This window comes from Porites lutea, chromosome 2 (assembly GCF_958299795.1).
Source record: "Porites lutea chromosome 2, jaPorLute2.1, whole genome shotgun sequence".
Classification (NCBI taxonomy): Eukaryota; Metazoa; Cnidaria; class Anthozoa; order Scleractinia; family Poritidae; genus Porites; species Porites lutea.
The window spans coordinates 21,005,513-21,030,796 of NC_133202.1; the positions used below are offsets into that span (position 1 = coordinate 21,005,513).

Sequence of the window (25,284 nt, forward strand, 5' to 3'; positions counted from 1 at the left end):
TGATGTCAAATCGTTTCTTTGTGAATACTGTTTGATCACTCCAACTTTTCTTTGAGCTGCAGCCACTTAGTCCCATTGAATTAGTGACCTCCAAGCTCTGATCTTCAATCATACCATTTAGCGATGTAACAAGACCTTCACTGCCTTTTATTATACTGCATGTTTGATTGACATTTTTCGCGCCTAATGTAAACACAACATACCGTACTTCCTTGAATAATAGCCGTCCCTGAATTAGTCGCCTCCCTTGAATAATCGCTCCCCTTTGATGGAAATATTAAACAATTATTGGACGAGGTTTTTTGCGATATCCACAATAATCAAAGTCGAGGTTATCAGGGGGTTATCAGGGGTTAACATATCAGCCTCAGCCTTCGGCTGAGGCTAATAACCCTTACCGAGACCTTGATTATTCTGGATATCACAAAAACTGAAACTAATAATTGTTTTATTATACATTGAACGAATCCTTTCTTTCTTGCTTCGACATAAAATGTGTGTTTTCAAAGTTTGTGCCAACTTTTTTTTTCCTCAGGTTCTCTCATTTTTTTCTCTTTCACGTAATCAGCAAACTGCTTTCTTTGCCACCTTTGTCGGCCTTTTTGTGTTTGTGAGTCCTTGTCTTCAACCACTTTTTTGATGTCTTGCTCAGTCAACGAAGCAAACCTGGAAGTCATGTTTTTGCTTCTTCACTGACAATTCACTGTACGCTTTCGGCCAATCAGAAAAGAGATATTGAGTTGAATGTATAATAAAATTAAAATAATCGCCTCCCTTGAATAATCGCCCCCTACCCCTCTTGCCTTCTTCTCTTTCTTTAATCCCGTCCCTGTCACGTAGTCCAGCAAAACTGATCAACAACTATTCAAGCTCTCAAAATTAATCAAGGAACTAAATTTGGAATAATAAAAAAGCCCATGTTCAGTTTATTTGTTGTCATAACTTTCTGATTTAACAGGATAATGAAACAAAATATTTAGTTCACGAATTCCAGTGAGTAATATTTGAAATAACTGCCTCCCTCAAATAAGCGCCTTACCTAAAATAATCACCCCCCTTTGATGTGACAAAGGAATAATCACTCCGGCTATTATTCGAGGAAATACAGTGGAACCCCGCTCTACAGACACCCGCTTAATACGGACATTCTATGCCCCGAGTCACAAACTCTCATATAATTTATTGTCAGCCCCGCTTTACGGACATTGGTGATCTGCACACACTATTTTCATTGTCACAATTATGTGATAATTGTAGACATTGTACCCTGTTCAAATAAAGACAGATTTTTACGGTTGAATATTAAAAATTTTATTACAGTACTAAAAAAAACTGTAACGAAGTAGTGTGACATATTTGATTTTGAACAGTCTGTCTTTCTTCCGGTGTTTGACTCTTGTACTACGTATAGTCCTTCAACAAAGTTTTCTGCCTCCTGTTACACACGTTTCACTTCCTTGGCTTTTTGTCGCAGTCATTGCTCTTAAAGTAAAGTCACAGACTTTTTCAAATGAATCCACTGTTGTGCCTGTTTCAATACTTAAAAGATTTTACTCTGCAGCTGTACTCTGAGACTATGATAAATAATGGTGAGGTTTCTTTAGGATGAACTTGTTACTGTTACAGTTAAGAAATTAAACGTTTTCTCGTAAAACTGTCTGCTTTGGTCTTTATATCGATAAAACATGTTTTCCTGACGTTTTCACATATCTAAAGAAGATTGGTCTTTTTTTTTTGAATTTCAATAAACGGTTAGATCTAAAAGCTATAGTGCGAAGAATATCAATTTTGTTGTTGAGACGCAGTAGAACACTGTCAAAGTCCAGGACGCCGTTGTGTACGCTTGTAGCAGAAACATTATATTTGGTGACAATCAAACAGTAATTAAGCACTTCCCAGTTATTTGACTCTTTGCACCAACCATATAAAATAGTGCTTTCAGCCTTGAGTGAGTTTTTGATTAAATTTTTCGTGCCACCAGTTAGAAAAACAAGTCCAAAACGAAGAGGATACACTACAGGTAATTAACATATGTTTTAGAGATTGACTTTTAAGGTTGCATAAAGGACAAATTAACATCAGTATCAGTTATGCGCGCAGGGAAGGTAAAATAAAAATAGGTAAAATATTGTGAACAATTTTGACTTGGAACATAATCAGTTTTGGTTCTTTCAAGATTTTAAATCGGAGCATGTAGATGTAAGGAATTTCCTCTTTGGTAAACCAATGATCTAAAATTCTGTCTTCAGCAGTGGGTGCTGAGAAGCTTTTGTGAAGTATGGAAGAATAGGCTTCTTTTGTGGAAAAAAGCTTCAAGGATGTTTCGCAGTTTTCAGATTCATCATGCACGCCTGCTTTGACTCGTAGTGCACTTTTCCATTCAGTTGGTATAGCTCTTAAAGGGCCGTAATAAGTGGTAAAAGGAAATTGAAAGTTCTATTTCTCTTTCATTTCTGATAAAGTAAGAAATTTAAGGTTAACATTTAAAAGGTCTTTGATGCAACGAATTCCAGTTATACATCAGGATTTAATATAAATTGGTTTTCCATCAATACATTTGTTCCAAATTATTTGTTTATAATGGAAAATTGTTTGTCACAGGTTAGTCTTCTGAAGTCATGCCAGTAATTTAAAATGGTGTGGTAAAACTCGGGAAAGTTCTTTAAGTTGAGTAGCTTAGGATCGTAGTCGCATTCAATGAGGAACTCTAGACCTCCGTATTGGTTAAGAGCTTGATTTGGGATTATTTTCCACGATGCATTACTTGATTCAGGGATATGCTTTATCCAAGCAATCTTTAGTGACCGCTCCATGATTTCAAAGTCAATCATTTTTAGGCCCCCGCAGTGTTTTTCACCAATGATAGTCTTTTTCTTAATTTTGGGAGGCTTACCCTCCCAAATGAAGCTGAAAATAATCTTACTAATTCTGTCTATGAGGGATTTAGATATGGTCAGTAAGGAACTGCAATAAATGAATTTCGACAAACCTAATGTCTTGACAATATTGATTTTGCCAATTAAAGGTAGCTTTCTTTTTTTCCAGTTGTTGAGTGTTTTTTCTAAAGAACAAATCTTTTCTTCAAAGTTAAGGGTGTTGGCTTGCTTTAAGTCACAGGAAAAGTGTATACCAAGGGCATAGACTGGTTCTTTGGGCCATTTAAAACCAAACGGCTTGTCTTTGCGTGACCTCCAACAATGCTTTGCTTTTGTTTGTGTTAATTTTGAGGCCACTGATCTGCTTGAATTTGTCTAAATGTTTTAGTAATTGTGTGACAGGATCAAGATCTCGCACCAAAACGGTTGTATCGTCTGCGTATTGAGTTATCTTAATTTCCTTGTGACCGACTTTGATGCCTTTAATAGTATGGTCTTTCTTAAGTACTCTAGCCAAGAGTTCGATTTCAACAACGAAAAGGAGGCCAGATAGTGGGCAACCTTGTCGCACACCTCGCTCGAGAAGGAAGAAGTCCGATGCATGACCATTGTGCAGTACACAGCTCGATGCTTGGTTGTAAATAACTTGAAACCAGTTGAGTATGTCAGGGCCAAAATTAAACGTTTGTAAAGTGGCTCTTAAGTAGTTCCATTCTATTGTACGTAAAATGTTCTGCCATTTTGTACTCACAACCAAAACAACTCAACTTCGTTGCAGGTCTTCTCAGCTTACTGTTCAGTTTTCTGGCAATTATGTTCCACAGTTGACGTCATTTTTCACATATCACAAAATTCTTTCAAATTTCGTCGACAGTAGTTGGTTATGATGAATTATGCATGGCATTTTAGCTAATCAGAACTGGAGAAATACTTTGAATGAATAATAATCTTATCATACAACACCTATATTCCTTGTCCCCTAACCTTTTTTTTTTTAATTGAAACCTAGTTATTATCTGTAGAAGACTGGACTGTCATTCATTTTGTGATTTGGTAAACCTTCTGGCAGCTGGTCAATTAGAAGCTTGTAATTCTTTCCAAAAAAATCGTCTTAAAAAAAACAATGGAACTGTTATAATAGGGCACATGTAAGCTCTTTTGAAAGGGTCAGTGATTCGCGCTTACATGTACCCCATAAAAAATTGCCCGTTAAAGATAAATTATCTGTATTACTTAAGCTCCTGTTCACAAGGACATTTCTCAACTTGTAAGTTTATAGGCAAAATAGTCGTCTAAAAACGTTCTTCGAAAATCGTTGCCCCTGACCCGCCTTCAGTCCGTGAGTCAGTCATATTACGGCTGTGAACTTTGGCTCAAACCAAAGTGCACTAACTTATACTTATAAATCTTCAACTTACCGGCGAGTAATCGGCAAGAAATGCTTCCAGTTATACTTGGACAAATCGCGGGCAGTTTGTCTCGACGGTTGCTCGACCACAGAATTGCTGCTATCCGAGTGATCGTTGGTATCAACAAGAGGCCTAATGCTTACTAACCGAACTGGCTCCACGTCACATTGCACTTCTTCTTTCTCGCTGAAGCTGACTGAAGGAAATTCACCGTCTTGAGATCTTTCTTGACTTTCGCCGTCCTGAGATTCATAAGCAATTTCGACATGCGATTCATCAGAATCCATGATGATAGTAAAAACAAGTAATCCTTCAATGAGTAATCTTTTTATGCATGACAACTTAATGAGAGGTGAAGTGCACAACGCAATAATTCATTCCAGGGCCGAGGGTTTGCGCGAGTCTCGTGACTTTGGAAGTGCCATACTGTGGATTGGACTTGGAAAATCTGGAATCTTCAAGACGATTGTACCCTATAAACCGAACCCTAACACCCCAATAATGTGCTGGCTGCCGTCTCTATTACATTTTCTTCGCTTGATCGAACTGCTCCCCCAGTTAAAACAGTTTCTCAATAAAGTTCATATGTTGCAGTTGAGAGGAAAAGTGTCAAAATCACCAGCCTGTAGCACAAAACATGCATTTACCGTGCTTTTCAGGCAACTTCCTGAAATATTCTGTGAATGATGATGGTTTTGATAATGATGTCTTATCAAGCATTATCCACAGCTACTTATAATAGTAGTCGTAGTTGTAGAAAAGACTTGGAAGTCTCCCCCAGCCCCTCCCTGCGCCTTCCATGAAAAACTTGTTTTGTAACCTGTTTTTTTGAAAAAAAAAAAAAATTGCAAGACACTATTCGCCATTTGCACATCTCACATAAAACACCTTGTTTGCGCCCAAAAACTTTGTATAACCTTTGTTTTTTATTTATCCTGGGTATTACAGTGGTCCCGAGACTAGAGAAATAAAAGACAATGTCTATGAAAAATTTTGGGGGGCACACAAGGTGAATAATGGGAGGTGTGAAACTACGGCGAATAAATATATTCTTAAGTGGGTCAAATTTTCGGCCATAATCAGGGTGATAAAGCGTCACGGGCAGATATTTCAGGGACACAAACCGCATTAACGTGTGCATACAAAACGCAGCCAAGTTTTATTATGTCTTAACTGTAACATAAACACAAACGGAAAGCCTCCAGTTGGCTTGTTCATATACTCAGCCTACTAACAGCTTGTAAGGGGACGAACCGGTGGGACGAAGGAGTTGCTGTTAGTTTTTGGAAGTGAGGAACGGCGACTTAAAATCAAAGAGAAAGAAAAGTAAATAAATGAAATATATTGTGTCAGGTAATGAGCAAACGTTTAAGCGTTTCCTTTTGAAGGAACCAAAACCTGCCTTGTAATATTTAAAAAGCAAAAAGCAATGAATCAGAGAAATCGTTGAAATCATTGCAGTGTCTGAAGTATTTGGTGCTATAATTTCTGTTCAGTTACGTTTTGCACACTTGCGTGATTGAGATTTGTTTTTTTAATAATCAAATTGCTTTTAAGCTGCCAAAGTATACCAGAATGGAAATATATCATTCCTTGTCAGCATAAAAGTGCCAAACCATCCATTCTGAATGGATGGTTTGGCACTTTTATGCTTTCAAGGAAGGATACCCAGCACTCAAAGGTAGATAATGATTTACTACAACAATTTTTTTAAAAACGTGAGAGGCTTAAAGTGGATCACCTGAAATCAAGAAAAACTGGTATTTGTTCCCACAGAGTAGTTGCGCCTGGAGTAAATTGGAAAATATAGTACGCTTTCTCGCGCTAAAATTTTGACTGTTTGCGTCGCGTGTCGTAGAGAGCCTACACCAAGTATGTACCTCTTTAGGGGGACCACCCGCTGACCAAGAGTCCTAGGTTAGGCATGCGGATGAGGCAAGTCCTGCATCTCGAGAGTGCAAAAAGGTCGATTTATTGAAGCAAATTCTCAATTATGTACGGGCCCAGTCAATATGAACTTCAAATTCGTAAGAATATTGAAGAGAATAAGAAGGTATTGGCAAGTTTAGGACTTGACAAGTTTAAGGTGAGTCAGTCATGCTGCTTGATCGATCGATGGACGCACGTGTACGCACTCCGTTCCGACTCTTCCCCGTCTGAATTAGCTGTTCACGCCATCAGTGCAAACCTACACAGGCTTTTAAAAAAGGTATTTGATAGTTTACACTACGTGTAGGTGGCTGTTGCATTTTAGTAGGGATAGTTGGTTAAAATATTTGACGGGACTGCAGTGTGTTAGTGAGGAGCGCGTACAGCGTGGAACGTGCGTGGAGCGCGATATTAGGAAAGTAATTTTTTTTTAACTACGAGCAGTCTCAGTCTTAAGCCAGAGATAATGGTCCCTCACGGCCTAGTGATATTTTTGACTGGAAACTGAAATATCCATTATTGCAAAAGTGTTGACAGGCCAAGCATGAGAAACTTGGCCTTAGCGTTTGCTTGGACAACAGAGGTTTTCCTTCTTTTCTAAAATGCCCTGCTATTTCCCAGCCGGGGGTTTTGCAGGGGGGGGGGGGGTTACATTGACTTGTACATAACGCAAAGGTTATTGTGTTCATAGAGTCAATTCTAAACTATTTATTTAGTCTCACATTTAGAGGTCATCAAGCTGATCTGCTTCTCGCATATTGGAAAGTCATTTCCTGTGTTTTATTATTTTCTTGAACAGGATCACCTGCCCAGCACCCACCCTGTTGTTTGCAGGTTGTTGAATTCTCATGGGCTAGTGTTCTACATATCCTAATATTGTAGTTAAACTAAAGCTTAGCCAATTGAGCTGTAAGTCAAGTCAAGTTCATTCTTTGGGTGCCAATTTTTTTTCTTGAGATAAGCAAGTCTTTGGACCATAGCAAGATGTCCTGTAGTTCATCCATTGGTAATTACTTTTATTTCAGCTGTAACCAGCATTCTAAGGGCCTGCTTTCAGTCTATGTGACTTTCTGTCACAAGTTATAAAGCAGGACTACAGTTTTGGAACTAAAGCATTCTTTGTCAGTAGCAACTATGGTTCTAGTGAAGAGAGGCTTTGTCTTTGCCTTATATCTAATAGGGATGGCGAATGGTAAAATCCGAGACTTGCCGAGACGCCGAGATCCTAGTTAGAAATCCAAGCCCGAGACTCTTTGGTGAAAAGTTTCGAGACTCAAAAAAAGTAAAAACAAACCATGAAAAAACGAGACTTCGAGACTTATCAAAAACGTTTCGGAGATTTCGAGATCCTGCCAAAATTTTCCGAGACCCACGTTTTTCGAGGTACCATTTGCCACCCCTTCTAATATTTCTCTTTTTGGAAAATGAGACAAACACTCCCACAGTACTTCAGCCATCACCATCTTGTCAGTAGTCTTGATTATTGACAATTCGTTTTCAACACCTAAAGCATCAGCCAATCATATTTTTGCATTGCCAGGGCAACGTATGATTTACATGTATTTGCTCTGGCTATAGGAGCAGCCTCTCTTTTTTCTTCTCAGGCTGCCACCCTCGGCTTTGCTTCTCACATGTGCGTGCACTCCCCTCACTAAATCTGTAGAAAAAGAGAAATTGTTTGCAGTCTAGCAATTTTCAGAAACAATGCATAATTCCTTGTGAAACGAGGGTCAAATGCTTTTAATTTTGTCCCAAGGGTAATTTACCAGGCAATGTAAAGCTTTTTTCAGCCTGAAATTCCACAATGTAATGATAATGATAATGATAATGATAATGATAATGATAATGATAATGATAATGATAATGATAATGATAATGATAATGATAATGATAATGATAATGATAATGATAATGATAATGATAATGATAATGATAATGATAATGATAATCAACTCCGTAGAATCTGTGGAAATCCAGATCTTCCTTTTCCAGGGGTGGAAAGAGAGAAATTTACTGATGCTTTTTTACTAACCATAAGCTACATGTGTTATTTTGACAAAATTTTAGCTGTTCATGCCAAAACCTACAGTGAATGTGACAAAAAAGCCAACTCAGCGAAGTGGGGTTAAGCGTAAGAGACAAGACACAGTCAACCAGACAACACCATATGATGATCATTACCCACAGTCAGAGAATCTTGGTATATTGAATCGGCTGCGAAGATCATCACGCCTCAGAGGGCAGGTTGATATTTACATATATAATAATTATTGAACTATGCCAAGAGCCTGTCATTTTTATACAGACAGTCACTTTTGGAAAGGGTCTGGCAATCTAAGTGCCAGAGAGCCATGTTGCATTAATTTTTGCAAGCCACAAAAATATAGTTTTATGGAAAAGAGATTAATGTTAGCTTTAAGTTAAAATGTTTTCCATGTTGCTGCTCTTCCAGTTTTTTTTATATTTACTTTTTCAAATGGCTTACTTAATGAATTTGGGGGAAGGACATATTAATTTGCAGGATTAGGAAAGGACAAAATATGTCTGTAAAATTACAAAAAAATTATGTGAATAAGACTGTGAATAAGACTGAAAAGGCAAGTTATTTGTAGACTGGTAAGTGTTCCTGAGAGAATTAACAATGCATGTTTTAGTTATTACTATTCAAGGAGCACATACTGTACACTGTAGACAGGCAATTTGTGTAAGAATTATAGAAGGCATATAAAAGATAAGGAGCTTGATCTCTTTAAGTACATTGTCTTATTTCCTTTGTAAAATAATTTGATTACTAAGTTTGAGGTTTATTTGATCTTTTCTTAAGGAGCCAACCACCACTATTCAAAGTGATTGGAACGTGGAGGATGATGAAAGTGATGAGGACTACAAGAAGCCCCTCAGGGCACCAGGAAACCGAGAAAATGTTTTTGGAGAAATTCCAGGTACAAGACTATTCTAGCTCAAATTACTCTTGAAAAAATCAGAGAGGTTATTTGAGATAGCTGATTCTACTCTAACAGTTCTACAGCATGTGTATGTGTGTGTTTGTGTGTATGTGTGCTGTATAAAGTAAGGTTTATGCCCAGATATTGGGTTTTGACATTGTTTGCCTGACTGTGATTAATACTTTTTCAATAGAATTTAAAAATATGTCCTTTTTGTATTCCATCGGTAGGTTGTCCAGTAGGAACAATATGGGGCACAAGGCTAGAGTGCTGTATTGATGGTGTACACAGGTTAGCTAATTTATTTCTTCTGGTAACACAGGCAAACTCTCCAATAATTGTGTCATCTCATACAATTACTGTATTTTGCAAGTGAACTGCCTCTTTGCTTGGTTCAAGTGCTCAGGAGAAATGTTTGTTATACTACAGTAATGTACAGAATTTGTGATTTTGGCAGCATTGTGAGCTGCTTAAAGATCAAGGTGCCCTGGACAACATAGAGGTTGCATAAAAAATCCATAGTGACCTAACTTATTATTCATCAGACTAATCTTTCTTACATTGTATCAAGAGCAAAATTTCTGTTATTTGAAGTATTTCTCCCAATCTCTTGAATCAAGCCTTAGAACAGCCATAATAATGAAACAAGGTAAATGTATGAGATCACATATGTTTTGAGACATCACACTGCCTTGAACACTTTAGACGCCTGTTCAGGTGCTTGGAATTGTAGTTCTCAAACTCATTAATAATTTTATTATTCATGCATTCAAAAGTCAGTGAATATTATGACCATTTTGGGTCAGCTAGATGAATCTTGATGCCTAATGAAACACTAGATAAAACACCACTAGGTGTATCTAAGATCAAACACTTGCATTTTTCAACTCATGCCAACATCAGAGAAAACATATCACTGTATAATTTTGTATTGTTTCATTTGAGAAGACGTGTCAAAACCTTTGGCTTCATGATTCATCATGGGTTCCAAACACCTGGAGACAGATGAAAGCATGTCGTCATACAGTGTACACTGTATTTCATCTGTTTCTCGGAGTTTGGAACCCGTGATGAAGCACTCACCCTCTTTTTTAGTATAGTACTTCAAGCCCTGTATAGCGTGCAGGTGGAAACAGATAATCAAGAAGGGATCTTGTTTACTGTGGGTAATGTCGACCGAGATATCGGTCGATATAGCGGTCGACACTCGGTCGATAGTCGGTCGACAGTCGGTCGATACTCGGTCGACACTCGTTCAATACTCGGTCGACAGTATAGCGGTCGATAGTCGGTCGATACTCGGTCGACAGTGGGTCGACACTCGGTCGAGACACGGTCGATAGTCGTTCCAGATGTGTCTTGGCCGATATAGCTTTTCGTTCACCGACACTTCGCCGTTTTTTCGCCGACACTTCGCCGACATTTCGCAGACATTTCGCCGACACTTCTCCGACACTTCGCCGATACTTCGCCGATAGTTGGTCGATAGTTGGTCGATACTTGACCGATGTATCGGTCAGTAATTGGTCGACACTCAGTCGATGGTCGGTTGACACTTAGCATTTCCTACATTTTGGCTTGGAAAACAAGAAATTAGAAAGCATTTTCTAGCTTGGACCTAACTGTTTTTTTAAATTGTGTTTCTGCTTTTTTAATTTCAAACTTCAATGTACTTAGCCAAAATTCTGGAATAATAGCTATTAGTCATTTATCTAGCGTTTTCTTTTAATTCATGTGAACGGGATTTAGCCTATCTGTATCGATGCCCACCACCTTTTCGCAGACATTTCCTCCCATCGTTTTTTTTTTTTAGGGATGGGGGTGCCTCGCTACGCGTAGCCGGCTAGAATTGAATCATGAAGAAGTCCGCTAAGTGAGAATGATAGGCCTTCAGCTTCTTGTTATGTGATTTATTCCCACCGTGTAAGGCCTATATCTGGCTGATTTTTCCTATGCCGAGAATTTTTCAACCGACTCAGAACTACATTGATGAAAAAATGTATTTACAGTTCATTTTTTTTAAACTTGTTTTTCCTTAACAAGTTAAGATAATATTAATGTTAACGCGGCGCATACTGTTTTCCTTTTTTTGGATGACCAAAAGTGACTTACCATTCAATATTAATTTCTGTATACGCATGGTCGTCTTTATTTTGAACACAATATAAATATAAAGCGAAAGGACAGAGCAAAAGGACAGGATAATGTAATGAGAACGTATGAGTATTTTCCTTGCTGTAAATTGAAATCATTCCCACAATAAATGAATGTGTTCAGTCTGCTGGATATTTTTGTCACCTTCCTTGGCGCATTATCAACGCGTTTTATCAATAACTGATCGTTAAACAAAGGACTGTTCCCGTCTTCAATGCAGAAATATATAAGTTTAATTTGTGGTCTCTGCACAAACGAGAACTTGGCGTGATGAAGCAGGTCAAAGCCCGATAATAAAAGATGTGTATTCCTCGCTCTTAAAACATGTCGTGAACTGCCTTTTCCTATTCATTATTCGTCTACTTCGGGACCGCGGGAGCAGTCATTTCACTTGTCCTTATTAAGTATTCTTCGACTGCGGGACCACAGGAGCAGCAGATTCAACTTAGGCTGAGACAGGTTCTGTTTAACAGCTAAAGCTCAGACGATCGGTGATGATACAAACTGGAAAAAAAAAAGGTTATCATGTCCTTAGTTCCAAGTGCTCTTCGGTTCGCTTCATAGAGTAATCGCGCCTAGCACTGCCACATGTTCCCCCATCGCATGATAACAGTAATTAATGACGTCTTTGCTTAAAAAAAGCCATTGGACTCACCTGATAAATTAACACACGACTGATATTCGAACGACAGTTGACCGATATACCACCGACAGTTGACCGATATACCACCGACAGTTCACCGATATACCACCGGCAGCTGACTGATATACCACCGACAGTTGACCGATATTTCACCGATATATGACCGATAGTAAGTCGAGGTGCGTCGTCGAAATATCGACCGATACTCGGCCGATAGTCTATCTCACTATCGACCGACTATCGACCGACCACCCACCGACTATCCACCGACTATCCACCGACTATCGACCGACTATCGACCGACTGTCGACCGACTATTGACCGACTGTCGACCGCTATATCGACCGCTATGTCGACCGATATCTCAGTCGACATTACCCACAGTAAACAAGATCCGCAAAATCAGTAGTCAGTAAGGATGATAATTAAATTATTAATAATTTTTAATTCTTAATGCTTATGGGCTGTTACATGTACCTTTTTTGTCTTCATTTTAATGAAGCTGTGTTTCATTTTTGCAGACCAACAGTAGCTGGTATTCATGGTAATGAAGTGGAGGGATGTTACTCTCTTGCTTTGTCTGGTGGATATGAAGATGACCTTGATTATGGAGAATTTTTCACCTACACTGGAGCAGGTTAAAACTGTACCGTACTATCTGAGGCCTACACGCTGTATTCATTGTGTTGTCACTACACAAAAACTTGCTTTGATCCACCCTCACAGCTGTAATTAGTGTTGTGACCGATCTAGTCAGCAAATAATGGAAGATTACAACGGATTCAACCTTGGACAATGGCTTTATTTCGCCTACACGACTCGTGGTTCCTAATCCTATACTCAGGCGTTCCAATGCCCTACCGGGAGGGAGTCTGGGTCCTAATACACAACATCCCTCCCCATTTAGATAGAAAACAATAACATTTGGCAGAAGTAGAAACAGAATAATAATTGGTCCAATAAACGTAAACATGGACTAGCAACAATGTCAACAATGTCTCTGAGATTTCAGCGTCTCTAAAGTTTAAGTACAATAGTCTTTGAGATAACTTGGGGCCACTCTGTGTCTCAGGAACCTCCTAAGTGGAACTTCAGGCTCAACAACATTTGGTTCCGGTATCACCACACTTTGCTGTGGGGTCAGTTTATCCTGCTTGTAGGGCTCTCCGGTCACCACCACTTCCGGTATACTTGGTGTATCGTCACGTGTATTACCATTCTCTAGCAGTTTCTTTACATGAGATGTGTTGCGGGAGTACTGGGCTCCTCCTGGAGATTGCACGATCAAGCTGTTCCCATGCTTGTTTACCACAGTGTACGGACTTGGTTCAAAACGGGTTGTGAGCTTGTTTTTCCTCTCTTGTTGCACTAGCACTTGATCTCCAGGAAGTACCTCTGGGTACCTTGCATTCCTTTGCATGTCAGCGTACGCTTTGCTCTTACTCTTCTGTTGATTGTCCCTATCACGCACTTCTTGTTCGACATGTACATCGCTCAGCTTAGGAAGCTTGGTGCGTATTTTGCGTCCGAACAGCAACTCGGCAGGGCTTATACCAGTCTTTGGGTGAGGTAAGCTTCTGTACACTGCAAGATAACCATTCAGCTCTTTCTTCCAGTCCTTCTTTTCAGCATGTGCGATTTGGAACCTTTTCAGAAGCGAGCTATTTTGGCGCTCAACTTCTCCATTTGCCTGGGGCCATTTTGCTGTTACCCTGTGGTGTCTAATTCCCTGCTGCTCCATGTACTCTGTAAACTCTGTTGCTACGAACTGTGGTCCATTGTCAGATGTCAAGCTCTCAGGTAGACCATGTCTTGCAAATATCTCTTCCAGATTCCAGATGTCCTGATAGGCTCTGGTGGGCTGGGACGGCTGATTAACTGACATCCATAGCAGGTTTTGCAGTGTTTTTCACCATCCTTTTCCATCCTGGGCAACCACACTTTACTGCGCAACTTCTGTTTAGTTCCAACGATGCCCAGATGACCTTCGTGAGCGAGAGACAACACCCGGGGTCTGCGTTTCTTCGGGATAACGATTCTTGTCCCTCTTAGTATCAATTGTCCGATGCTGCACAGTTCACTACTACATGGGAGGTATTTCTTGTAAGCTAGCTGATCCCAAGGTTTTCAAACGTAGTAATCTCCCGGGATTCTGGGCAAAGTTCAAGCTGGCGGTATCCCCACTTAAGGTCAAGTTTGCAGAATACCTTGCTCCCACTTATGCTCTGATTAATCTCATCAACAGTAGGAATCGGGTGTCTGGCTCTCCGTATTGCCTCGTTAGCCCTTCGCATGTCAATGCAAAGACGGATGTCACCCCCAGACTTTGGGACAACAACAACTGGGTTAACCCATGGTGTGGGCCCTTGTGCAGGTTCAATAATGTCTAGTTCAATGAGTTCTTTAATCTTTTCTTCCAACTTTGATCTCATGCTGAACGGAGTCCTCCGCATCGGCTGTGCTACTGGCGTTAAATTGGGGTCGATGTGGAGCTGTACTGCTCGGTCTTTCAACTTTCCAACGCCGCTGAAAACATTTGGGTACTTCTGTTGCAGGATCCCACCAATGGTCATTGGGTCTGCACTTACTGCAGCGATGCCAATCCCTATTTTCAGTACGCTAAGACTAGTTGCAGTGTCCTTCCCCAGAAGGGGGTCTCCTTCACCATTGATCACACAAAACTTGGCACTAGCAGTGTTGCTTCCTACAGAGACTTCACAGGAGAATGTTCCTATCACATCAAGTGGTGTCTGGGATGCGTAGGCATAGAGTTTCCTGCTCGAGCGAGCTGATTCACACTTCACTTTGTTTTTCCTCAACCACTCCCATGTTTCCTTGTCAATGATGTTAGTGCTTGCTCCAGAATCTATGATCATGTTCAGCTTACAACCTCCAACGGTTACTTCAATTTTCTCCTCTTTCCTGTCTCCTACCGTAAAAGCATACACTAGTTCCTCTTCTTCGTTGTTGCAACCAACCATATTTGCAGCACCTCCCTTGGGGTTCCTGTGGCCTTTGGTTTGTTTTTGCTTTTCTTCACCTTTCTGCTTTGTCCTGCACTGCTCTTGAAAATGTCCTTCCAGCCCACATCGATGATAGAATTGACCTCTTGCTGGACAGTTAGAATCTCGACCGAAATGTCCGGTTCTACCACATCGGTAACAAGTTTTCTCACGGCCGGTTTTGGTACCTCGTGACTGATTTCTCTTGCCATGGCCTCTCTTTGTTCCCTCTATGCGGTTTACACTAGCTGAATTCTCTCTCTTTTCCTTTATGGTCATTGCAGCAAGCTGTGCGTCGACTTTTTCGCAGTTCTCGGCGATTTCAAGCGCTCTAGCTAAAGTGAGGCCTTGACGTTCTTCCAGGAGTTTTCGTTTTGTGCAAGTGCTGGTGCACTTGCAGAGGATTTCATCACGAATTTGGTTATCTCTGTCTTCGCCATAGTCACAATCTTTCGATGCTCGTCTGAGTCTGGTTGCAAACTGTCGGATTGTTTTCCCTGGTGCGTGAATTAGCTGTCTGAAACAGTGTCTAGCATACGTAGTGTTGACTTTGGGAGCGAAGTATGCGTTCAGTGCATCGACCGCTTTCCGGTAATCTTTCACATCTCCCGTTTTCGGTTGGGTAAGGAAAATATTTTGAACATCGGGTCCCGCGAGAGGAGCATTAATGCACGTCTCCTCTGCCTGTTGTTCGCGTTGTCTTCATTTAGAGTTAAGCCTTTGCCGTCTGCAAATAGTTCGAATGCTGTCAGCCACCGCTTCCATCACAAACCAAGCGTGTTTTGGTCCCCATCACAGTCGAATGTTTTGATATGGTTTCGTTCATTATCGTCCATGTTTCTCGCGAACTTTTCGTCTCGTTGACTTCTTGGGGTCTTGTTTTACCCTCGTCGCCAATGTTGTGACCGATCTAGTCGGCAAATAATGGAAGATTACAACGGATTCAACCTTGGACGATGGCTTTATTTCGCCTACACGACTATACTTAGGCGTTCCAATGCCTTACCGGGAGGGAGTCTGGGTCCTAATACACAACAATTAGGGCTTTTAGTAATAGTTTACTTGTGATTGTGATGTATTATTTTAAATTTTCTTTTTTTACGTGCAGGTGGAAGGGATTTAAAAGGCACAAAAGCTAACCCTAAGGTATTGACTCTGTGGTACATATAGCTGGATATTGTTGTACATGTACCTCTGTACTGAGAGAACAGATGTGTTAGATAATTGTTAATTCATTACCTCTGTACTGAGACAACAGATGTGTTAGATAATTGTTAATTCATTAAGCAGTGGCGGATTCAGGGGAGGGGCCCGGGGGGGGGGCGACCCCCTTTATTTTTAGACCAACTGAGGCCCGAAGGGCCAAAAAAATTTGTTTTGGAAACCAGGCCCCCCCTCATCTAAGGGTCTGGATGACCGGGCTGCCCTCCCCCTTACATTGTATCTCAAGGTCTGGATCTGGCACTGCCTGATTCACATATATAACCGATAGAGCGTTCACTTGTATTGACAAGAAGTAGGCGTGTTACTGCCGCATTACACTCTTTTTTTTTTATAAGAATATATTTTATAAGAATATCGAGGCTGAAATTTGCGAAATTTTAAGAATATTTTAAGAATAAAGCCGAGGCTGAGATTTCGAAAAGCATAGATATAATTTTGGCTGCCTTTGTCATTCCGCTAACACCATGCACACATTTCTCATGTACAGACTAGACAACCCTTGCTGGTTAACAAAGAGTTTACTGCAGTGATTACACTTAATTGTCCTTGACATAGTTGAAACAAAATCGGGTACTTTCGTTTCCATCCCGCTATTTCTGTGCGAAATGCTTTTTTAAAGCCAAAACGGCCAAGTGTCGTTTGACGTGAAATCTTGACCTCGCTGACTACAACGAAAAGCGATGGAGCACGTGCACAATTCTAAAACGGAAATGTCATAAGCTATAATTTAAGAATAAAACAAGAATATTTTCAGCCTAAAATCGGCAGAAAATAAGAATATTCAGTCGTCGTCGTCGTCGTCGTCGTCGTCGTCGTCGTCTTCTTCTTCTTCTTCTTCTTCTTCTTCTTCTTCTTCTTCTTCTTCTTTATGACACCTGTGAATTCCTTTTCCAGTTGAATAGTAGCTAATTATTGCAGTCAATTGTAAGTAGCAGAAAACATCAGCAAATTTGGCAGATTTCTCAACACTAGCTGGTTATGACGAATAAGCTGGGTTAGAAATGGAGATAATAATAAATAATAATAATAGTAATTTTGTAATTATTATGGTTGATTTTTCAACAGAATCTACGAACTGCTCCACAATCAAAAGATCAAACGTTGACTAGAGGTAGATAAAATAATTGTTCTGTTTTAAGTTTACTTCGTGTGTCCTTTATCATTTGGCAGTACATGTAAATTAATGTTCCCTTTTCATGCATAACAGGAAATTTGGCGTTGAGTCGAAATGTTGAAAATGGTAAACCGGTGCGAGTCATCAGAGGATACAAGTTAAAAAGTTCTTATGCTCCTGAGGAAGGATACAGATATGATGGTGAGAAAACTAACTTAAGAGTAGATCAAATTTCTCCCTACAATATTGCTGTTTAATCAAACCTAAAGATTAGGAGAATAAAGGAAAGTATCAGGGAAAATACAATTATAATAAATTTCTATATTATTAAACAAATATTAAATATTATTGATTTCGTCTTTAAGAACGGCAATGAGCTTATCCAAGTAGTGTTGTTGTTGTTGCTTGCTGTCTTTCGTCTTTTACAATGTAAGATCATTGTTCACATGCTAGGCATAATAATTATTTTTCTTTTTGGATGCATGCATACATGAAATCTCTGCTTACTGACACTGTATTGTTCTTTCCTTTTTAGGCCTGTATTCAGTAGTCAAGTACTGGCAAGCTCGCGGATTAAGTGGTTTCTTAGTTTATAAATTTGCACTTAAGAGATGTGATGGACAATCCTCTCCACCGTGGGAACAGTCGGATGAAGAAGAAAACAAGGATCCCGATGCCACTGAAAGTGACAGTTCTTAGAGCATAGATATACAGGTGTAGGCCGTTTAGTAGAGCTCGCGAAGTTTGCGTATATCGTTGTAGTCCGTGACCACAGACGTTAGCTACCTATTTAGATGTTTTAACCGAAGTACCGGATGCCTCTTTGCCGCTGACAGTAGTTTCTTCCTCCTTGATGCACAGGCAGCTCGTGTTTTTTAAGTCAGTAATGTCTGTATTAATCTTATAATGTATCTACATGTACGTCATTTTTTTTTGGGGGGGGGGGGGGTGATCTTTATTTTTATTGTATTTTACTTAATTTTTTCTTGTAATAGTACAGTCTATGGGCGAACAAAAATAAAGATTATTTATATTTCAGGACATAAATTGCTGGTAGATTATATAAGTGGTAGACGCAGTAGAATTCAATTGTTGAAGTTACAAAAGACTTTGGGTGTTTCCATTTTGCTAAACCAAACAGTCAGAAACCATTGGAATTATCGATCAAAATTTTCAATCGAATCGAAGCGATTCCATTTGCCTTGTGACCGAAAGTTTGATTACCTCCTAGCAAAGTAGGACTGGAAACGAGAATTTTTGGAAATTGAACAACAAGTTTCGGTTGGATCAGACCGACCGGTCAAAGAGGACCACCTCTGAAGGTCACCGGACCACTCTGACCGGAAAATTTCCACACGGACCGAAATCTTCCATTTATTTTGTCGACCGTAGTTCTATTCGGTTTACAGGGCATAACTGTAGTTTGCATTCTTTCTTATCGTGCGGTTGATTTTATTACGTGAAGCTCTTTCAGTCAAATCCATTCGACTTGGTCTGTGGTGTCTCACATGGCTCGCTATTAGGTTCGCTGCCATTGTCTCTGTATTATTTGTCATCATTGCCTTTAATCTGATTTACGCGGATAACACACAAATGCACTCGGCGAAGGCGTGGGCTGCCTGGAGAGGTATGGGAACCTATGGAGGTATGCTTTCCCAGAAAATTTTGAAATTTTGATGCTCTGAAACGCTTTTTTTTGGTGTCCTGGGAAGACAATTTCCGTCAAAAATGTTTGGTAAATTGTGAGATATTTTAATACTTGTTTTCATTGTTTAAAAATTTATTATTATTATTATTATTATTATTATTTTTGTCAAAGATAGCAGAGACAACTACACACCTATTAAGTCAGGCTTCACGTACAAGTATTCCCTTTTAAATTACCAGTAGGTTTCTTTCGGTTTCTAGTATACTCTATTTCTCTATCGTTTAATGGTCCGTATTCATATTTTCAAGCAAGATCGGGATGGCTAGACAATCTGTATTATAATGGATTGACATTTAAGATAAGAGGTCCAAATATGGAAGGTATCCCTTCAAAAATACTGTTTCGAGCCACCTTAAAAGTGGACACTGAAATACAGTCAAACCCCGTTAATACGGACACTAAAAGATAGAAAGTGTCCGTATTTAAACGGGTCACGTTTTTAAAGCCAGGAAAACGCCTTTTATTAGAACAAAGTAGTAAAGAAGTGGAAGAAGACATAAGCATCGTCCATTTTTAACATCTGTAACCTTCACAATGCAGGTATCCGCGGAAAAATCCAGGGAAACACGCTGAAATCGCGCTCACCTATATATTCCTTAATCAAAACCGTTCTCTGTATAATTCGTTTGATGCTAAAATAGTCTGAAATTGACGTGTACAAATCATCTAACCTGGTATTCTGTAGCACCGGGAACATCGACACGCTGTCAACTGGAGGCCTTTTTTACCTGCAGAAAGGAAAGGTCGCCTCGTTAGAACACACGGTTGATAACAAAGTGACCGCATTAACAAGGTTGACTTTCTATGAGAATTTGTTGGTAGGGCGAAAAGGGGGGTCGTTGTCCGCATTAACAGATGTCCGTCCGGGTTTTATTTTGAGAAAATGTAAGGGCTTTTCCCAGGGGCAAAGCAAATTATCCGTAATAACGAGGTGTCCGTATTAAGAGGGAATCCGTCAAGCAGGGTTCGACTGTACCAAGGAGAAACTGAGGGGAGCAGAGTGAGGCAAAGATCCTGAAGATCGTCTGTGGAAAAATCAGTTTATCTTCTATATCTTCAGCTACGTTCTTAACGTAACACGGTTGAACAAGACCTTGTCGAAGATTTCTCTTTTAGAAGTCCGAGGTAGTCAGTCATTTCAGGTAAAATAAGCCTGGGTCCAGGCTCCGCAGTGGGAGAAAAAGGAAAAAAACGGGGTCCTGGGGAGAAGGGAAATGGCAGCACCCTTTCCCCTCTCCTGAGTACCTCTCTGATTTTTGTTTTCGCCCACGCCAATTGTTTTCTCCTTTTTACCCCAATGCGGAACCTGGTAAAATGTACCGTCAAATGCATCCTCGGAGACCAGGGGCGGTCAGTCGGGCAGGGAGAAAAGGCGCGACAAAAGTTTTCAAGCACAGTGCTTGAAAACCTTTGTCGCGCCTTTTCTCCCGGCCCAACTGTCTGCCCCTGGGTCTCCGAGGATGCGTCAAATGTAACTCTTTCATGGCTGCAATATATTTCTTCTCTTCATTGTGTGTGGTCTACGGCATAAAAAGCTGCTAATGTATGCAATAATAGCCTGCAGTGCAGGCGTAAACCTTGTTCGTGTTCATAATATTGCTGTAGCCGCCATCCTTTGATTTTATGACAGTGGAAGATTGGGGAGAGTAGAAATAGTAACCCTTACGGTAGGTGCGAGGGCGAAAGAAGGAAAGGGGGGAGGGGAGGAGAGAGAAAAATACGCTTCTCTCTCCCCGCCCCCTCCCCACTCCCTTTGACTTGCCCCATCTCCTCCTCTCTTCGGGAAGTTTCAACATGGCGCTTTCGCGAGCAAATTGCGCGCTCAAAGAAAACGCCTGCACTGCAGGCTATGCAGTATACGGTAAGATACCAATGACCCATTGGATAGTTGGTTATAATCATTGATCATTTTTTGACTTGAGTAACTATTATGAATAAAGAATATAGCTGTTAAACTGTATACATTCAAGGACCGCTTGTTCTTTCTTAACTTTACCTTTGTTTTATTTTATTGCATGATTAATGAATATCCGTTGTTTTGGTTAGCAGCATATTGCTCTGTTTATTCCATTTATTTCTCTTACGTCAGAAGATAGATATGCATTAGAATAGGTTTTTTTTACCTAAGCAGGTATATTGTTACCTTAAGAATCTAGCGGGGTTACTTCTCCTTTTACCGAGCAGAGATTTCGCTTCGTTTTTTCTACTTAAGTTCTGCTAAACATTTCTAAGACATCAGGCAGCCATATCCCCTTCCCGGCCAACGCAGTCTTTACAGAACCCGTGTTGATAGCAGTTTTTATAACGGAAATGGTCATCCTGTTAAAAATGTTATTATTATTATTCTTTTTGTTACCATTCGATTCCTGGAAAAAATATAAATGTAAATATCAACGCTTGGGGTTTCTTTTAATTATTCGACTCTTTATTCATCTTTATTCATCTTGTCGTAGTTATCTTTATTCTTTTATCATCCCCTTCCATTTTTTCCTCTTGAGAAGAATTTTTTAATCAGTGCTTGAGTTTCATTGACACTGAATAATTCTTTATTATGGGGGAAAATTTACGACTCATCACTGACGTAAGTAGCCATTATTTCATCCCATACGTGGAGTCGAATATCCCCAGTGACTGAATAGAGATGAAGGACATGTTTTTCAATTTCCGGACACTGTTAATGTAAAAAGGGTCTCAAAGATTGTTTAAACGAGTCAGTCTTTCTTGCTTGACAATAGGACACGAAAGACGAAGAGACCTAGTAACTATATGGGTTTGCCTTAGGTTTTCACCATCTCGATTTTTAATCATAGAACCTGCCTCATCAGGGGAAAGAAATAGTTGGACTCCATTTCCAGAGAACTGAGGAGAAAGCCGGCTGTGAACAACCCTTTGAAGAGTTCTTTCAAAGGTGTGACCGACAAACATTGTTTCTACATATGTCTTTGCACCATTTTAAGAGGTAATTTTTAGGCTTGATGCATGAGTAGTAATTTAAGCAATTAGCTTGTTAAGATTGCCAAGAAACTCGCGGGAAAACAGGAAATTTAATGATTGGTCAGTTCTGATTAAAGGTATGATAGATTTATCGATCTTTAAAAACGCTTGGTACTATTAGGTACCGAATTACATGTTTTGAGTTTTTGATTCTAGTCGTACTTGAATTTATATTTAGCTCGCGAATTTGCTTTCCATTTTTGAACGTTCTTGTCTTGACTCTGTCCGAAGTGAGATTTACACATTTATTCTTGTTTTAAAAGTCAAAGCTATATAAGCCCCTTGAAGCTTCATTGTTTTTAGTTTTTCATTGGTTCGATCGTGACCTCTTGTCAATGGAAGCTGTGTGATTGTAGTTGAACAGAAACATTACCCTCATAGAGTCTACCTTGTTTTGGTTCCCACCGAACAGGTCCACAGTTTGGCTATTGAGTCGTCACCAAGTGTCACCTCTTGGCTTGTTAGTTAGTTGATGGTAGTTATTCGTCAGCAGTAGAATGTAAGTGAAGTAAAAGAAGAACATGTGAAACCAGACCCTGAGCTCCGTGCAATCCTCATTATATTTTATTGTCAAGATTGATGGATGATACTGTTGAGCAATGATTAAATCTCTCCGTTGTTACTTGGGTTTTGCAGAAAATTTAGTGCAAGGGAAGCTGTTATAAGAATGTTACGAGTAATTTAGAAGATGGTGAAATTATCGCGCCGAAATACTGAAGGTTTTTGCTTTTCGAGAAACTGTTTGATGCTGAGTCTGGACTTAAGGTTACTTCCATCTTTGCAATACTAGCGAGTTGACATACAAAACAAAGGTTTCCGAGCCCAGTTTAAAATAAATTTAAGGGTATAAACCTAGGTGTTTCACTAATCGGAACTCGTCGAGTTAGTTTGAGAGAGATTTATTTTATCAAATAATAGGACCATTTATACGAGGAAAAATTAGACGCGTCTTAAATAAGACGCGAACTGTACCATTTATACGAGCATGTCTTATCGAAGACGAGAACAGCTCGTATAAATGGCTCGCGTCTTATTTCTGTTGTTGACTCGTTTTCATGTGAATGTTGCCCGTAGCAACGTCAATCCAACGTGGCGCGCCAAAAATTAACGCATGTGTAGTATGGGTTCGCGTCTTATGTAGGACGCGAAGGTCATTTATACGAAGTTTTTCTCGTCTTAGCTGAGACGCGTCTCATCTAAGAACAGGTGTTAAGGGCTGTTCTAAAATACGACGCGTCTAAGCTAAGCCGCGTCTTATTTTAGACGAAATGTGCCGTTTATACGGAAAGTTCGCGTCTTATTTAAGACGCGTCTTATGTAAGGCGCGTCCTATTTTTCCTCATATAAATGGACCTAACGTGTCGTCGTGAACACTGCTTGAACAACGCTGTTAGAATATAGTAATAATTGTTATCTATTATTATCAAAAGAGTCGCACCGTCCTCAGTTTCTTTTCGAATGTTTTCATTCCAGAGTTTTAACTGCGTCTTCCCAAGTACATTCAAAGCTCTCGTAAGCGGCCACTTTGGGAATTCAGAAAAATGGTCGCCACCAGAGCTTTACGAGAATAGGCTGCCGAAAGGGAACGTGTGATTAGCTTACATGGGCAAAATGTTGTTAATTACTAACTCATTAAAGCAAAATAATATGAAATAGTTAATTTTTTATTATAATTAGCATATCATTCGATGTAAACGAGCCATTAATAAATGGTTTTTCATTTACGGGAACTTTAAAAAAGAAAAGAGATAATAAAAGACCAGCCCATGTGGTGTTTCAAAAAAGTGATAGCGGTCGCTTACGAGAACTTTTCATTAAAGAGCTTTAAAAGTCGCAGTTCTTAACTAGTCACACTCAATGTTGGTCTTAACTAGAGCTAGTCGCTTTCGAGAATGGTTGTAAAGAGAGTTTCTACTGTATAAAATACCACCTGCTCAATGTCATAAACCATTTATCCATGAATAAGATTCAAATTTAATATTTCTAGCTCATGGGCAAGATGGAATAGAAAGTCACCCGGTGGACGTCTGAATTAAAGTTAACCAAAAAAGGTATCTGACTCAGCACGTGATAATTTCGACGGAACTGAAGCTAAAAGGCCATTTAGATAATGGCATCATCTTACTGCAACTACTAGTTATAATGCGTCGGTAGTTTGTTTTGTTGTGTAAATTAGTCCTTTTCTTCCTGGCATTACTAAATTTGAATAAGAAAGAAAAAGGGAATAAGTTCAGCTAGTCGTAAAAAACACAATGGCATTTTTTTGAAAATACCCATCCATCCATCTTGGTCTAAACAGTTTTCTTTCCCAAATCTCCAGCCCGTATTCTGCACGAAAACAAGCCATTTTGTTGACGACATTACCTCTTAGGGCGAAAAAAAAAAATCGAATGAGAAACCTATCCCATTATAACAGTTTTCTCTCCCCGCCCAACAGGCCAGTTTTGGGTCGATTTTCTGCCACTTCGTCTTTCACATCAGTTTCAACATTTCACTGTGGCATATTTTGAGGCCGCTGCGAGGACTTTACCGGCTGGAAAGAAAGTAAGTTAGAAATGATTTCTTTTAACAACAGTGTACTTGCATTGGTGTAAATATGATCAATTTGAAAAGATAAAGAAATATATTAATACTATTAGGTTAACAGCATGACATGGACAGCTCTGTTGAGAAATGTCTTGTTAGAACTTTATAATATATAGATTTAGCCAGGGCTACAAGCGAAGCTCTGGTTAATAATACGTGTAAACAAAAAAAATTAAATCGTGTAATGCTAAACGGAGACGACAATGAAATTGGCTTCAAGACTAACAGATCTAATGAGCAAAAAAACAAAATGAACGTGCAGTACACTTTTTCTTCTAATTAGCAAAAAACAAATTTGCACGCTTTTTTGTCTTTCCCTTGCCGTTGTTTTGCACGACTACAACGCTGTTTTGTACGACTAAAACAGCAAACTTCCTAGTTACACATTTTTATGGAGGAATTGTCGTATGTGCTTACCCAATATTTTGTTTGCTGTTTTCATGTTCGCTTTTATTTTTCACTGCCGCTCATTTTCACCTTGTTGGCCGCTAGCATTACTCATTTTCTCGCCGCCGCTTCGAATTTCCATGTTTTTCTTCCTACGAAATTCGTCTCCTTTGTTTTCAATAACTCGCTCTAGCTCTTTTTCTTTATCCACGTCAGTGTAAACGTAAAAAATAACGCCGAAAAAGACACGACTTTGTTGTTTTTTTTTCTTTCTAAAAGTCCGGGCGGCCATGTGATTTCCTTCCAAATAGAG

General features: G+C 39.6%; 2 protein-coding genes across 2 annotated transcripts in view; one reads left to right on the forward strand and one right to left on the reverse strand.

Annotated features, from left to right (window-relative positions):
* Positions 1 to 4,662, reverse strand: part of LOC140925797 (ATP-binding cassette sub-family C member 5-like) — a 65,351-nt gene extending 60,689 nt beyond the window's left edge. The window contains exon 1 of the mRNA XM_073375666.1: positions 4,295 to 4,662. Coding sequence (XP_073231767.1) covers positions 4,295 to 4,572 — 278 coding nt within the window. The 5' untranslated portion in view covers positions 4,573 to 4,662. The remainder of the gene's footprint in view (positions 1 to 4,294) is intronic.
* Positions 4,663 to 6,198: 1,536 nt separating this feature from the next.
* Positions 6,199 to 18,229, forward strand: LOC140926728 (uncharacterized). The gene is made up of 9 exons (XM_073376430.1): positions 6,199 to 6,371; positions 8,282 to 8,458; positions 9,039 to 9,156; positions 9,390 to 9,450; positions 12,478 to 12,593; positions 16,067 to 16,104; positions 17,248 to 17,293; positions 17,390 to 17,497; positions 17,832 to 18,229. The coding sequence occupies exons 1-9, from the start codon at positions 6,279 to 6,281 to the stop codon at positions 17,993 to 17,995; spliced, it is 921 nt and encodes a 306-aa protein (XP_073232531.1). The 5' UTR covers positions 6,199 to 6,278; the 3' UTR covers positions 17,996 to 18,229.
* The last annotated feature ends 7,055 nt before the right edge of the window (positions 18,230 to 25,284 follow it).

Bases quoted from the DNA above. Each gene is read 5' to 3' on its own strand.
- LOC140926728 (XM_073376430.1), top strand. From the start codon at position 6,279: ATGTACGGGCCCAGTCAATATGAACTTCAAATTCGTAAGAATATTGAA. The intron at 9,157-9,389 runs GTACAAGACTAT...TTCCATCGGTAG, and splicing joins TGTTTTTGGAGAAATTCCAG to GTTGTCCAGTAGGAACAATA. The intron at 17,498-17,831 runs GTGAGAAAACTA...TTTCCTTTTTAG, and splicing joins GGAAGGATACAGATATGATG to GCCTGTATTCAGTAGTCAAG.